The 15,899-nt window shown below is 45.8% G+C and overlaps 1 protein-coding gene across 2 annotated transcripts; it reads left to right on the top strand.

The window, feature by feature from the left end:
- Positions 1 to 546: 546 nt before the first annotated feature.
- Positions 547 to 10,407, top strand: GZF1 (GDNF inducible zinc finger protein 1). Of its 2 annotated transcripts, XM_037743075.1 has the most exons (7): positions 682 to 754; positions 1,723 to 1,777; positions 2,877 to 4,258; positions 5,502 to 5,596; positions 7,281 to 7,448; positions 8,389 to 8,546; positions 8,896 to 10,407. In XM_037743075.1, the coding sequence occupies exons 3-7, from the start codon at positions 2,898 to 2,900 to the stop codon at positions 9,241 to 9,243; spliced, it is 2,130 nt and encodes a 709-aa protein (XP_037599003.1). In that variant the 5' UTR covers positions 682 to 754; positions 1,723 to 1,777; positions 2,877 to 2,897; the 3' UTR covers positions 9,244 to 10,407. The 2 variants fall into 2 exon arrangements, with proteins under 2 accessions (XP_017396955.1, XP_037599003.1); XM_017541466.2 differs by lacking the exon at positions 1,723 to 1,777 and having other exon boundaries at positions 547 to 754.
- The last annotated feature ends 5,492 nt before the right edge of the window (positions 10,408 to 15,899 follow it).

Genomic DNA, 15,899 nt, shown 5'->3' with positions numbered 1-15,899 from the left:
GCTTTCCTCAGAAGAGTAGATAGATCTCTGGGAAGTTCCGTAGTGAACAAAGTCTTCGCCGGGATGGGAACTCCTGGAAAAATAAAGCCCTGCGATAAAGACTGCAGCTGCAGCGTGCAGTCCCGGTTCCTGGCGCGCCGGGTCTCCCGGCAGGGGCGGAGCACCGCGGAAGAAGTGTCCCCGCGGTGCGTGCCTGCTTCGAGCCCGCCCTTCGGCGAGGTTCCTCGCGTGGCCACTGTGCCCCACGGGTGCGCTCGGCCTCGCGGACCTGAGCAGCTCTTAGTAGGAAACCAACCACAGGCCACGCCCTGCCTGGAGCCCGGTAGTGCCCAGGTCTCGAGGCCAGATGCCCGGAATGGACCCAAAAGTGACCACGCGGCTCGGACGCTCACGTGACCTTTCGCGACCGGCTCCGCCCCGCTGTGGCGTGCCGCAGCGCAGGCGTCCATGGCTTCTGCGCAGGCGTAGGCCTTGGCTCGCGGCGGATGACGCAATCCGACGTCGCCAGTCAGTCGCGCGGCCCCAGCGTACGTCAGATCAGGTAACTGCGCGAACCGCTCCGCAGCCCGACGTGTGCGGGCAGTTCCTTCCTCAGCCCCGCCAGGGGCGGGGCCAGCCGAGGGAGGGGAGGGACCTGCAGCGACCAATCGGAGGCGCCCGCGCCGGGTGCAGCGCCCCGCCTAGCTGGGCCGGCAGTTCCTACCGGCCTGGTCCAGCGGCCAGCGGACCGCGGTGGCGGGGCGCCCGCTGGGAGGTGAGTACGCGGCCCGCAGGCCCGGCCCCGGCTCCTTGCCTCTGGACGCCTCCCCGCTGTCGTCCGGGCGCCGGGGCTGCTCTGAGGAGCGGCGGGCCTCGGGGATGCGGGAGCAGGGGACAGGGGGCGGCCCGAGGGCCTGATCCACGCGGCCGGCGTCGAGAGGCGGCGCGTCCGGCCGAGGAGGGGCTTCTCTGCGGCTGCAGTAGTTTGTTCACCGGGTCGTCTTTGGAGGGCCACGGAAGGTCGGGGCGCTGTGGCGGCGAAGTGGCGCCGGCTGGGTGGGAGGTGCCGTGAGGACGGCGGCGGCTTTAAGCCCCCTTGGAAACCCCGGCCCCTGTGGCCCTGGACGGGGCTGCGGGGAGCAGCGTCTCCTGGGAAGGGCTCTGGCCCTGTGGACCCCGGGGACTCAGGGGCCGCCAACGCGGGTGCAGATGCCGGGCGCACTGGGAGGCGGCCAGAATGCCAATGAGCTTCAGCGGACACGCAGCTGTCACCGGCCGCAGAAGGCCCTGTCGCCACCTCCAGTGCCTGCACTCCAGTGGCCACACAACATAGGAAATCGTGCTCAGAACCCACTCTGTTGATTGACTGAGAAATCAGGTCCCCTCGAGGGCCCCGTTGGCAGAGGTCTGGAGAAGTCACGGCTGGCCGTGCGTATGGATGTCAGGCTAATCCTCGGCATCCTCGTTTCCGCAGGCTGGGGCTGGGACCGCTGAAACCCCGCCCCAATTCTATAGATCCTTTGCTTAGGCTTTGTCAGTGTTCTCACAGTTTACTGTGGAGTCCCCTTCAGGTGACATTGCTCAAGCCTCCTAGGTACTTGTTTACAGCAGAACTCCCAGAGGGTAGTCTTCTCCATGTACCGGGACTGGTGGTTTTGGGGAGCAGTATCATTGATGCGACTGGAGAAGGGGTGAGGGATGGGACTGATGTTTCAGGAAAGATGATGACAACTTTTTTCCTAGACATGTTGAATCCGAGGTGACATCCGTATTCTGGCGAAAGGAGGCTAGAAGGAAGGTACGTGCTTTGGGTGGGTGGAGGCAGGAATCAAAGAGGAAGGTAGATTCCAGAGCTGAAGGGCAGGGCCGAACCTCCTGGAGAAAACACATATTCAGGGAGTTTGCGGCAAAGCAGCAGGAATGATGATGGGGTGAAGGTATCTGGAGGCCTTAGGTGGGTTTGGTGAAATTTGCATGTTCACTGCAGTGGGAAGATTTTGGGGCTAAAGGTAGCCCTTTGCCCTTGGCGAGGCTGAGGGGAATAGTGTGTTGAGTAGTTTGAGTCCCATCTACTCAGCTGGTCCCAACCAGCCATTGACTGATACCTTGTTAGGTCCTCACCTATGAAATGGGGATCACTATATCACCTTGGCCTGTGTGTGGGAAACCAATAACAACTAGCCAGCAACTTTCAGGTTCATGGAACAGCCGGTCAGCCTTCTTCGGAGGAGGAAATGGGTTCAGAGAAGTTGCTTGTTCAAAGTAACACAGCTTGTAAAAGCTGTGGAACTTTCATTATTTCAGTAGAGTAAGAATAATTCAAGTTATTCTTAGGTATTTAGGATGTTGGGAATGGGCAATGAGTTGTGAACTACTTTTCCAGGAAGTTTTCCTCGTGGAAAGTAGTTACTTACTTGGTTCTTTTCAAAGGCAGAAATGATTGCCTAAGGTTTTCGGTTTGCTCCCAGATGGTGGTGGCTATATGTTTTATCTTAATTATCTGGTTTCCTGATCAAAGAACTTGACGTTATTGCTGCCATGAATTCTTTTACAGTTTGCAGTCTATGTTTGTAAGCAGATTAGACAGTGACCTTGGTGAGCAAATTAGTGCATTAATGTATTTTCACAATCACAACTTCCATCATTTGTTTATCACTGGAAGAAATCTTAGAATACACTTTTTTTTTTTCATGCCAATTTATTACCTCAGGAAAATGCATGAGGAAGTTCACTTTAGAAAACTGTGCTAAGAAGTAAAGTGTCATTCACATCTTTACCTGAGTAAAGCTAGGTTGTTAATGAGTCAGTATCCTCCCAAGAACTGAAGTAATCCTCATAAATTTTAGTCCTTTTGCCTCAGTGATTGCTCATGCTTAATTCTTGTTTCTTTTTCAAAGCTGTTTTTGGAAGGAAGAAAGATGGAAAGTGGTGCGGTTCTGCTGGAATCCAAATCCTCACCATTTAACCTACTGCATGAAATGCATGAGCTTCGTCTCCTGGGCCACCTGTGTGACGTGACAGTCAGCGTGGAGTATCAGGGCGTCCGCAAAGACTTCATGGCCCACAAGGCAGTGCTGGCTGCCACCAGCAAGTTTTTTAAGGAAGTGTTCCTTAATGAGAAGAGCGTGGATGGTACTAGGACTAATGTCTACTTAAATGAAGTGCAGGTTGCTGACTTTGCTTCATTTCTTGAGTTTGTCTACACTGCAAAGGTACAGGTGGAAGAAGATCGGGTGCAGCGAATGTTGGAAACGGCTGAAAAGCTGAAATGTTTGGACCTATCAGAAACTTGTTTTCAGTTAAAGAAACAGATGTTAGAGTCAGTACTTTTGGAGTTGCAAAATTTCTCAGAGTCTCAGGAGGTCGAGGCGAGCAGTGGCTCCCAAATTAGTGCTGCTCCTGTCCCCAGGGCAAGTGTGGCCACGGATGGCCCTCACCCCAATGGCCTCACTGATTCCTTGGGCGGCCCAGGAGAGAGAGCCAGCGATGGCATGTCTCCAGATTTGCCGAGGAAGTCCAAGGACAAAGTAGACAAGAAGAAAGAGATAGTTAAGCCTCCCTACCCTAAAATCAGGAGAGCTAGTGGAAGGCTGGCTGGAAGGAAGGTCTTTGTGGAGATCCCTAAAAAGAAATACACGAGAAGACTCCGAGAGCAGCAGAAAAGCGCTGAGAGTGATGTGGGGGACTACACGTATCCCCAGGACCAAAGCCCAGACAGGGTGGGTGCAGAGATGGAGCTGGTTATCAAAAATGAGGGTTGCCAGGGAGGTGCTAAGTTGGAGGAAGTATCAAAGAAAGCAGGGGCAGAGGAGGAAGAAGAGGAGGAGGAGGAAGAGGAAGAGGGGGAGAAGAAAAAGAGCAACTTTAAATGCAGTATCTGCGAGAAGGCGTTTCTATACGAGAAGAGCTTCCTGAAGCACAGCAAGCACCGCCACGGCGTGGCCACTGAGGTGGTGTACCGCTGCGACACCTGCAGCCAGACCTTCGCCAACCGCTGCAACCTGAAGAGCCACCAGCGCCACGTGCACAGCAGCGAGCGCCACTTCCCATGCGAGCTGTGCGGGAAGAAGTTCAAGCGCAAGAAGGACGTGAAGCGGCACGTGCTGCAGGTGCACGAGGGCGGGGGCGAGCGGCACCGCTGCGGCCAGTGCGGCAAGGGCCTGAGCTCCAAGACAGCCCTGCGCTTGCACGAGCGCACACACACGGGCGACCGGCCCTACGGCTGCACCGAGTGTGGCGCCAGGTTCTCACAGCCGTCTGCACTCAAGACGCACATGAGGTACGCGGGAAGCCGCCCAGAGGGGTCTCTGTGCACTGGAGGGGCGTGTCAAGCACCGAGATCGTCCTGGGATTTGGACCCGGTGATGTCTTACTGCCTAATTTGTCCACTCCAAACCTGGGGGCCTCTTTCGAGACAGCACTGAGTTCGCTGTCAAGGTAGAGGGGCTGCAAGCGATGGCTCTGCTCCCTTGTTCTGAGACCCCGGGGTGTTCCTGTGGGCTGGGATGTCCCCCTGGTGGGGCCTGCCACAGTGGCCGCAGGCTCACCCTGCCGTGCTGGAGGAAGAGTTGGGCCTCGTTACCTTTGTTTCTCCTTTCCTGACTCTTCATTTACATCTCGGGCTCTGTGACTCCCTGCCTGGGTCCCACAGTCTCAGTAGAGAGCTCAGTGAGATGCCGCTTCTGGCTTTAGAGCTTGTCTCTTGTCTTTGGTTCTCAGGCTTAGGAGTGCCTCTGTGCAGTCTACACTCCAGAATCAGGACAGAGAATGCTTTCTGTTTCTTAATACGTTTCTGAACTGTAGGTGTGTGGTGATGTTTTTAAATAAGTTTCCTTATGGTTGTTAGTATATTTATTCTTGAAATCCCAACCAGCAGTTGTTTTCTGTTCTATTCTAGATCCGCCCTCAAGCCTACATCAGTCTTGGGTTAGTAACTTAGTGGTCATCATCTTTTACTCTATGTAATCAGTTAAAAATACTTGGTTTAGGAAGTGCTCGGTAAATTATGGTTGATTGCTACTTCATACTAGTTGTGACATTAAAATGCTTATGCATTTTAAAAATGCCACCTTCAGCATTCTGAGAACAGTTCTCCTTTCTCAACTGGTTACATCATATTAGGAAATTAGAGTAAAATTTTTGATCATGTGACACTTAGTCAGCAGTAGTTCCTAAAGCGTTTGCGGCTGATTATTCCGTGTGAGACAGCTTTACAAATAGTAGACGGTGGTCTTTAGTGTTTTCAAAAACCGCACATGCCTTATGGCATCAGCAGTAGGGCTTGTGAGCAGGTGTAGAGGAACATTCTAGTCAGTGATTTATGGAAAATGTGTGGATCCATTGACCTTGTGCAGAAACTCAGTTTATTTTGGGATGGAGATTATGGGCTGTTGACCTGTCACTGCAGTCATTCTCATTAGGTCTCTTGGAATAAATGATTTTTGCAGGATAGAGTGGAAATTGTACTGCAAAGTGAGCTTTGAAATACATCCTAAGTTATCATATGAATGTTGTACTTTCAGAATTCATACAGGGGAAAAACCTTTTGTCTGTGATGAATGTGGTGCAAGATTCACTCAGAACCACATGCTGATTTATCATAAAAGGTGTCACACAGGTAAATACCCATGCTGTTGTGATTGAATGTCTTTCCTAGCTGTAGAAGGAAATGCAATTGATTAATTTTGAAGTTGGCATCTACCAAGGTGGTGCAGGTTAAAGCCATGATATAGCTTTTCCATCTAGTAAGTGAGCAAAATGAATAAACGTACACTGCCTTCGTTGCTCGTGTGCACGTGGCCATGGCTTTTATACCACCAGGCCATAGGATCCGGCGTGCAGGACTTAAGATCAAGACATATAAAATAGTTCTTACTGTTATAACGAAAAATTCCTTTTCTAAGACTCTGTCCTAAAGAAATTGTCCAACATGTGGGAAGAGCTATATGCTGTTATCCCCCTTCTTGCTGTTTTTATTAACTAAGAATGGGAAACAACTTGATTGTCCAACCACGAGGAAGTGCTCCAGCAAACTCTGGTAAATCTATACCCTGGCTTATCACCCTGGCTATTCAGAGTAAGGGCTCTGAATGACATGAAAAGGTCTGTGCTTGGATGTTCAACTTTAAAATGCACAGTTAAGCATACAGTTAACCTCAAGTGTATTGAAAACCTGCACATAAAAGACAAGAATAAGTTGTTATATATTAAGGTAATAGGATTATCTCATTATGTTTTCCAAAGTCTTTATGAATTATGTGAGAATTTAAGTTGGCTTTATTCTGCTTCAGCACAGTAACCCTGAGGTTCAGAATCTTGTGTAAGATACAGAAGCATACAGCATTGAAGTGTTCTAATTCTTCTAACCCAGCTTCTTCTTTGCTTGCATTTTTTACTCTTACTTGTAAACACTGGCTTATAAGCCTCAAGTTCAAATGCAGGTGAGACAGATGACATGTCTGTCTCATGAGATACCATGTCTGTTTGATTAGACACCAGTTCTGCGCACTCTGTAGTCATCATTCATGTCACTAAATGCAAATCTCATTTAATGTCATGAAATTAGCGTTTAATGACATGAGTTATGACTACAGAATGAGTAGAATTGGTATCTAAAGAAAGCTTGGGATTGGGGACAATGTCAGGTTATAGTGAAGAATTAAGTTAGAATTGGTCCTTTGATAAGAATATGAACATGGTAAGATTTTATTATTAAAGTCAATATTTTTATTTTGATGTCTGTGAAATCAGGGGCACACCTAATAATTTGATAAGTTTGATTTGTGGGATTAAACTACAAAAGTAAGTGAGCAGGTATTTATAACTTTTGACCTGCAATTCAGTCAAGTTGATTGGAGTTCCTACAATGGAATAGTGATATATATCTGTTGTAAACTTACTTCTCCTTTGAAGAGGGACCTTTATTCTGATAAAGATTCATAGAAGTGCTCCTTTGAAAATAATCCAGCAGTTTCTCCATACAGAAGTTGTGAAATTATTTTCTTGTTTGGAGTGACTACATTTCTAAAATGTGAGCCAGCTGAACAAACCAATACCTCTGATTCTAGTCAAATGGAATTTTTCTTGTGATTTTCAAGGATATTTTATACCAACTTTCAGTAAGTAGCAAGCATCTTGCATGAATAAATATTTTACGATAGTTTTTACTATAAAATGTAACATGCTGCCTACCTACCAAGGCACTTTTGAGGAGTTCACATGGGTTTTCGGAGTATAGACCGACTCTTCCATATGTTTTTAATGCTGTATTGTTTATGACTTTATTTCATTTTTTCATGTAGGTGAAAGGCCTTTTATGTGTGAAACATGTGGCAAGAGTTTTGCTTCTAAGGAGTACTTAAAACACCACAACAGAATCCATACTGGATCCAAACCTTTTAAATGTGAAGTATGTTTCAGGACTTTTGCCCAGCGGAATTCACTCTACCAGCATATTAAAGTCCACACAGGTATAGTTGGAATGTCCCAGGGAAGGGAGTTTAGTTTGGCAAAAAAAAAAAAAAAAATCCCAAAGCTTGTAGATTCACTGGTAAATTACTTGTAATTAAGTTTTTGAAGAAAACTGGACAAACTTTATATGTCATAATAGCATTTTTTTTTTTTTTTTTGAGACAGAGTTTCACTCATGTTACCCAGGCTGGAGTGCAATGGCACAATCTCGGCTCACCGCAACCTCCGCCTCCTGGGTTCAGGCAATTCTCCTGCCTCAGCCTCCTGAGTAGCTGGGATTACAGGCACGCACCACCATGCCCAGCTAATGTTTTGTATTTTTAGTAGAGACGGGGTTTCACCATGTTGACCAGGATGGTGTCGATCTCTTGACCTCGTGATCCACCCACCTCGGCCTCCCAAAGTGCTGGGATTACAGGCTTGAGTCACCGTGCCCGGCCCATAATAGCATTTTTTTAGAGATTCTTGTTTCTAACTCTGAGAAACTGAAAAGTGGGAGGGGAGCACTTATGTGTGTAAATGAGAAGACGAAGTCCCTTTGCTACCTGGAGCTTTTACTGAAATGGACAGACAGCTTAGTCATGGTGTGAATGTTGGGAGCAGATGTGGATGTGTAGACACAGGGATAATGATCTCTACATGTTAGTACATGCACACACATACATGCATATTTAGTTGTTAGGGGACTTGTAATTTTATACTCCATTACTGTGGAAAACAAGTGTCATTTCTGAGGCTGTGGCCCCTTTTTGGTGTAACATAAACTCTTGGTGTTATAGAGATGGTAGATTTGTAGCCCTTAAGTTGTTCCCAACATAACCTTTATGTTGGATGCTGAGGCTTCCCAGTGGTTTGCAACAATTCATTCAAGTGTGTATTCAGAATTTAGCACAGTAGGCCAAAAGGACCCACCACCAGTCTCCTCTCTCCCTGCCTCAGGGGAGCGTCCCTACTGCTGTGACCAGTGCGGCAAGCAGTTCACCCAGCTCAACGCCCTCCAGCGCCACCGTCGCATCCACACGGGGGAGAGGCCATTCATGTGCAATGCGTGTGGACGAACATTCACCGACAAGTCCACGCTTCGGCGGCACACCTCAGTAAGCAGTGGGATGGCTTGTTTGAGAAGCAAGCTGCTGCCCTTAGATACATGGAACCTAAAGAGAAATACCTACCACCATTCTCCAAGGTGCTTAGGGGTCGAGACAACAGGTACTTTCTCCTCGGGTTGTCTCTGCAGTGGAACATTCACTGAGTCAATGAAGTGGAGCACCAAGCCTCAAGGCCCAGGGAAAGCACAGTCCACGACGACGACTCTGTAACAGTGAGGGTGGTGGCAGGGGGTACTTGTCAGTGAAAGTCGAAAATTGAAGTTGTAGAGGGACTTGTTTTAAAAGATGCACTTGTTCAGACACATTCAGTGACTCTTCTTTTGTGTTTGACTTGTAGATACACGATAAGAATACTCCATGGAAGTCTTTCCTTGTCATTGTAGATGGCTCGCCCAAGAACGATGACGGGCACAAGACTGAACAGCCTGACGAAGAGTATGTGTCGTCCAAACTTTCAGATAAATTGCTGTCTTTTGCAGAAAATGGCCATTTCCACAACCTGGCTACAGTCCAAGGGACTGTACCTACCATGCAGGACAGTTCTGCAGACACAGCCTGCAAGTCAGACGCCACCGTGGTGCCCCAGGACGCCCTGCTGGCTGCCACCATCAGTGAGCTTAGTGAGCTGACCCCACAGACAGACTCAGTGCCCACACAGCTTCACTCTTTGAGCACCATGGAATAAGAGCTTCAAGTTAAGTGCCAAGCAGTTCCCATCCTGTTAGTCTGCCTGTGTGGTAGCTGAACTCAAGATGATGTGGGGCTAAGAAAAATAATTGTCCATGTGCAAGGATGTGGGAAGAATGGCCTCTGCAGATTTTCCAGAACTTCTGCTAACTTGCACAGCTTTATCACAGCATTTTTAAAGCTTTCCCTCAAAAATCCTGATCTGCATGATCTCAGCTACACTTTACAAACAAGGCAGTGAACATAACCTCACTTAATTCTGGTGTAGGGTGTGTTAGTCGTTCTAAAGCTTCTCTTGTTTAGACAACTGCTTGTCTTAATTGCAGAGTACAGAGCACTGAACCAGCTCCTGATATTGTCGTTAACAAGTCTTCCTGGCGTCTCACCCTGCCTTATATTTCCATGTGGGTTTACTTCTCTCATAACTACTTTTAAGGTATTTTTCTTCCAAGCTGAAATAAAACTGGGGCCACATATTTTCAGCCATTTTTCCCTGTTGAATGGAAGCAAATCGGATTTTCTGTGGGGACCCTTAGATACAACTGAAGAAATGGATTGTTGCATTCATTCCTCCCCACCCCCCATTTGTAGGCAGAAAAGAAGGTTATGACAGATTGAACACCTGCACAACTGCTTAGTGTAATCTCAGCACATACGCAGCTAGGGAGTTTGTCATAAAATCAACTTAGAAATGAGATGAGACCGTTCAGTTTCAGTCTTAAAAAAAAAAAATCAAGATTAGGTAAAAGCTGTCCTACCAAAGAATCTAGCAAAACGGTATAGTATTTTTCTGTAGAGACATGAAAAATTAAGACGTTTTAGAGCACTTGAAAGTTGTGTAGTCATTTTATTTGAAAAATGAGGTGACTGTGGCAAATTGTAGAACAGAGTATCAATATTTTTGCCAGGTTTTTATGACTTGATTTGTGTTATTTCCAGACTTCCTCATTTCTACACCTAGAGGTGGAAGCAGGCAAGTAACTGACACGTCCGTTTCCTTGGGAGCATGTGAGAACATAGCAGAAGGGACCAAAAGTCTCAGCACACTTACCTCCGATTATGCCTTAAAGAGTTGATTGTGACGAACCAGTAACTTTGTCTCAAATACTCCTTTGGCTCTTTTATGCAGGACTTAATTATCACTTTAAAAAATTCACAATGAGGCCGGGAATGGTGACTCATGCCTTTAATCCCAACACTTTGGGAGGCCGAGGCAGGCGGATCAACTGAGGTTGGGAGTTCAAGACCATCCTGGCCAACACGGCAAAATCCCATCTCTACCAAAAATATAAAAATTAGCTGGGCGCGGTGGCACATGCCTGTAATTCTAGCTACTTGGGAGGCTGAGGCAGGAGAATCGCTTGAGCCTGGGAGGCGGATGTTGCACTGAGCCGAGATTGCACCATTGCACTCCAGCCTGGGTAAGAGCAAGACTCCATCTCAGGGGGAAAAAAAAAAGTCACAATGAAAAGATTCTGCTGTATTTGCTAAATGTTGACATTTGGTTCTAGGGCCTGGAGTATGTGCCATGTGCTTGTGAAATGCTGATTCACATGTAACATTTAAACATTAATTTAAAAAGAGGACCTTGAAGAATTCTGTTGTTCAGTAGTTCCTTTTTCCCTACATTTTTAATTTATTAAACTTGCTGTGAAAACACTTGGATTTTCTAAGTGGAAGGTACACTTTGTCCATAATTTCCAGGATGAAGATGTAGCTGCACTATGCCAGAAATTAATGAAGGAAGACATTCTTCCTAAGTGCTTCTCTTGTTTTAACTTTAGTGAAACCACTACAAGGTGTTTCAGGCTCTGATCACATGTTTCACACCTGCCCTTGGAGGTCACAGTACTAATTTACTTAAAATTTAGTTATGACAGTGTTACCATATCCTAGTTATGTTTACAGAAGAAACAGTGACTGTCACACATCCAGAGGAGACTGAACCTGCCCAGCTGATGTACTCTTTTATGAAATAAAGTCACTTGATCAGAAGGAATTGAAACAGTATTTTGTTACCTACTGGAGGGATTTTTGTCTTGAATTTGTTTCTTTAGAAATTTTGCCAAAAAAATGGTGTTAATAAATGTCTGCTTTGTAAAAGTAGTTTTGCAATTAAAAAAAATCTATTTCTGTTATAATTTAGGCTCTGCAGAAACAGGATTCTTAATTGAAACATATAATTTGCTTAATTACATGAATAATGAAATGTAAAATCAGGGTCCATAAGCGTTTAATTTCATACAGTCATAGGATGAAGCTGTTTAACTGCTCGGATCCCAGTTGGTCTCTGGCAGTGGGATCCTGGAAAGGAGAAATCCTAACCTCTGCTCAGGCACAGGCCGCAACCAGGCTAGGGTGTGAGTAAGTGCTGTGGAGCTCTCTGCCACTTTCTTCAATGTAATGTTACAGTAAGCATCAAAGATATGACTTCTACTATAAATATTTCTGTGTCCCTAAGAACAGAGAAACCTAACTCTGTAGGAGACTGGTTACAGAGGACCTCCTGGGCGATGCCCCATTCCTCCAAATCCAAGCACAGCCATGCTGAGTGGAAGTGAGGCCACCCTCTGGTTGGTTGGTCCCAAGTGTGTACTGAGGAAAGTGCCCAGGTGCGGGTACACTGCCTCTCCCAGAGCCTCAAGAAAGGCCACTTAGGAGCTTACTTCAACCATTTTCTGTGAAATACTGTTAGCCCACACTCTAAAGGGATGTACAGACATTGGTTTTACCAAATTCTTCACTGTCATTTGGAAAAATGGGCCTTTATTTAAGGTGATTTTTACAGAAATGTGATTTTGCTGTAGGTGATTATCCAAACAAGTAAATTTGAGTTTATATTATAATTTAATTTTTAAACTCTTAAACCTTGTCACTCCAAGGAGTTCATTTATGGGAAAGAAGATGGATACTTGTGTATTTAACGAAACATCATGATATTCAGGTACTCAGGAGTAACAATATTTCATTTGGGAGGAGGGCACTTGTGCGAAGGGCTTTGTTCACCTGGAGCTGCACAGGAGCAGATGTAACTGAGAAAGCCACACAAGTCAGAGGGTCATCTAGCACAGCAGTCCCCAACCTTTTTGGCACTAGGGACCAGTTTCATGGGAGACAGTTTTTTCCCAGGTCGGGGGACAGAATGGTTTTGGGATGATTCAAGTGCACTACATTTATTGTGCAGTTTATTTCTATTATTATTGCATTGTAATATACAATAAAATAATTATAGAACATCCTATAATGTACAATCAGTGGGAGCCCTGGGCGTGTTTTCCTGCAACTTGACAGTCCCATCTGTGGGTGATGGGAGACAGTGACAGATCATTACAACCTAGATCCCATGCGTGTGCAGTTCAGTAGGGTTTGCACTCCTAAGACTCTAATGTCGCTGCTTATCTGAAAGACGCAAAGCTCAGGCAGTAACACAAAACATGGGAGTCGCTGCAAATACAGATGAAGCTTCACTCACTGGCCGCAGCTCACCTGCTGAGAGGCCCAGTTTCTTAAAGCGTTGGGGACCTGTGATCTATCACATCACCCTAAATGAGACTTGGAAATGATCTGCATACCTTTGGCAATCTGTGTGTGGACTCAAGATGACAAAACTAGGCTTTTAAACTGCACGGTGGCATCTTCATTAGGAAAATGATTCTGAGAAGAGCAACTTGATTTATGCTGTGAATGATCAACAACTCAGAATGCCTAGATGGGTCAGCTTGTTCTACCATTTAAGACATTTTGCCAGAAGTGTTGTGAATACACTTTAGGACATGCAATCAAGGCTCGATGATAGGATAATAGGATGAGCTAGCCTGCACGACCCCCACATGGGTCCTCTTCCTCACCAGAACTTCAGGCCCAGTGGTCAGTGGGGCTGACCCTTCCCCAGGGGCATCTCCTCTCCCTGTACAGATACTTGCAAAATTAAGATAAATGTCTACACTGACCAGATAGTTGAGTAGTACTTTCTTGCGATAGGAGAGTGCCAGGCCTAGGGCTGCCTCACCTCTCCACCTGTCTTCCAGCAACCATGCTTTCCTCAACTTTATAAGTAACTGTAGACCCTAAAGGATTCAAGGAAGGGATGAGAATGTGGGGTCTGCAGAGTTATGTACTTTAGTGGACTGCATCAACAGAAGTAACCAGAGTTTCCTTCTAAACCCTCAGTCTGCAAAACCACTACAGTGCCCTGGAATTCCCATCAAATGACCAGTGCCTAGAGAATATATATTTTTTTTTTTTTTTGAGACAGAGTTTCACTCATGTTACCCAGGCTGGAGTGCAATGGCGCGATCTCGGCTCACCGCAACCTCCGCCTCCTGGGTTCAGGCAATTCTCCTGCCTCAGCCTCCTGAGTAGCTGGGATTACAGGCATGCGCCAGCATGCCCAGCTGAATTTTTTTGCTATTTTTAGTAGAGACAGGGTTTCACCATGTTGACCAGGATGGTCTCGATCTCTTGACCTCGTGATCCACCCGCCTCGGCCTCCCAAAGTGCTGGGATTACAGGCTTGAGCCACCGTGCCCAGCCCGAGAATATTAACATCTGTTGCCTTAATCCTTTTTCTCTTTTTTTTTTTTTTTGAGATACAGTCTTGCGCTCTGTCGCCCAGACTGGAGTGCAATGGCACAATCTCGGCTCACTGCAACCTCCGCCTCCTGGATTCAAGTGATTCCCCTGCTTCAGCCTTCAGAGTAGCTGCGATTACAGGTGCGCGCCACCACGCCCAGCTAAATTGTTTTTGTATTTTTAGTAGAGACGGGGTTTCACCATGTTGGGCAGGCTGGTCTTCAACTCCTGACCTCAGGTGATCCGCCTGCCTCGGCCTCCCAAATGTTGCCTTAATCTTAATGAGAACAACTTGAAGCAATGGAAGCTACTTTTGACCCATGCCAATTTAGCAAGAAAAGACTTGTCAAAGTATTACTGATAATTTCTACTTTACTGTACAGGTTAAAATAAAACAAACATATTCTTTCTGCTAAGGTAGATTTATTGTTACACATGGTTAGTTTTCATTATGTAATTCCCTACCCCAGAGCAACTCAGGGCTCCATGGGGCAGAAGCCTGCTCTTGGTCATTGCTCACAACACAGCAGGCAGGTCACGGGGGCATGCTTTGCTGCCAGATCCTCCAAAGGAAGTCACAAAGGTTTGCATTTGGACATTTAAATGCACAAAATCAGGAGAAACAAATGCACAACGGCTGGTGCATATACTTTGGTTACAGTGACGCCACCACACATGGTCATGACTGTGCAAAAATACTGCTTTCAAATCATTAAAAGAACTCACACAAGCTATAAAAATGTTGTCACAAAAAGCAAACCTTTCCTGTTAGAAATATTAACTGACTTTGACTATGAACTAACTCCAGATTTGCTAAAGTACAAGAATTGTACCATAATTATATTTTGTTCATAAGTAACATTCTATACGTCTTGAAGACCTAGTTCACAGGCATCTTAAAACATGGCACTGTCCTACATCCATGGGACATTTAAAGAAAGGAAGTTTGCACACCACTGTCTGGGCTTTTCTCATTCTTTTTTCATCTTCTGGCAAGTCTATTCCAGCCATTACGATTACTTTGATTCTTTTCATGTGAAATATTAAAAACAAAAATTATTAACCCAGGAGCTGGTCCCAGTGTTTACTGCAATACAAACAAGTGACCCTCTAATTGACACAACAAAATGTTACAAACACTATTGTTAAAAAAAAATACCCCTCAGACAGGGGTCTGTTGGGGTATCATGATAAAAGTTAAACAGAAACACCCTACAATAAATCATTTGATTTTCACTTTAAGTTGTCAGACCAGAAGATTCTTTAAACAAGAAACAAACTAAGCACTCAGAACCACTCCTCACACCCCATTTTCACAAAAGTGCATTTGGCTGGTTGTAGGATATATTATTAGGTAAGAAAACAAAACCCCATTTTTCTCTCTGATCATTTTTTCATAAGAGATTCTAAAAGGGAGTGAAAAAGTATCAACTGGACTCCATTCCAGATCTTACCCCCACAGACAGCCAGCTCTCATTTAAGAATTTCAGAACTTGGAAGGAAGGAGGGGATCCACATTAGATTCTAGGGCTGATGGACACAGCATCCTCATTGCCAACCCCAGTAGGCGCTCTGACATCACAGAGCTTCCTGCTCTACCAAGCAGCCCACCTCATGCACATCACCACCATAACTATGGCCAGCAAGTCCTCATGACCACCGGATACAGATCCTCTACGATCTGGCCTTGGCTGGCCCTTCCTACTTCATTTCCTGCTACTTTCTCTTTCTTCCTAGACTGACCTACTCACCATTCCTCAGACACCCTGCACTCAACCCTTGGCCTGGAAATACTCACTCTACTTCAGCGCAATAAAATCCTACCAATTCTAGTTGAGAGCCACCAAATGTGAAAATGTCATTCCAACACTACTTACTACTACCTGACATAACATAGGAAGTTTCGTTATCTGTCATCAATGAAGATCCGTGATATCAAAGTGTCTGCTGGGTTAAGTCTTGCAACAAACACATTTCAAATATAAATCATTTAACTATAAAATATGCAAAAGACATTCAGGGGACAAGTCTATGTCTAAAGTACAATATCACCATATAAAATAACAGAATCAAGTTCATGAA

This window comes from Cebus imitator, unplaced genomic scaffold (assembly GCF_001604975.1).
Source record: "Cebus imitator isolate Cc_AM_T3 unplaced genomic scaffold, Cebus_imitator-1.0 Scaffold134, whole genome shotgun sequence".
Taxonomy (NCBI): domain Eukaryota; kingdom Metazoa; phylum Chordata; class Mammalia; order Primates; family Cebidae; genus Cebus; species Cebus imitator.
Note: the sequence above shows the minus strand (reverse complement) of the source record. Positions and strands in the feature narration are given on the sequence as shown.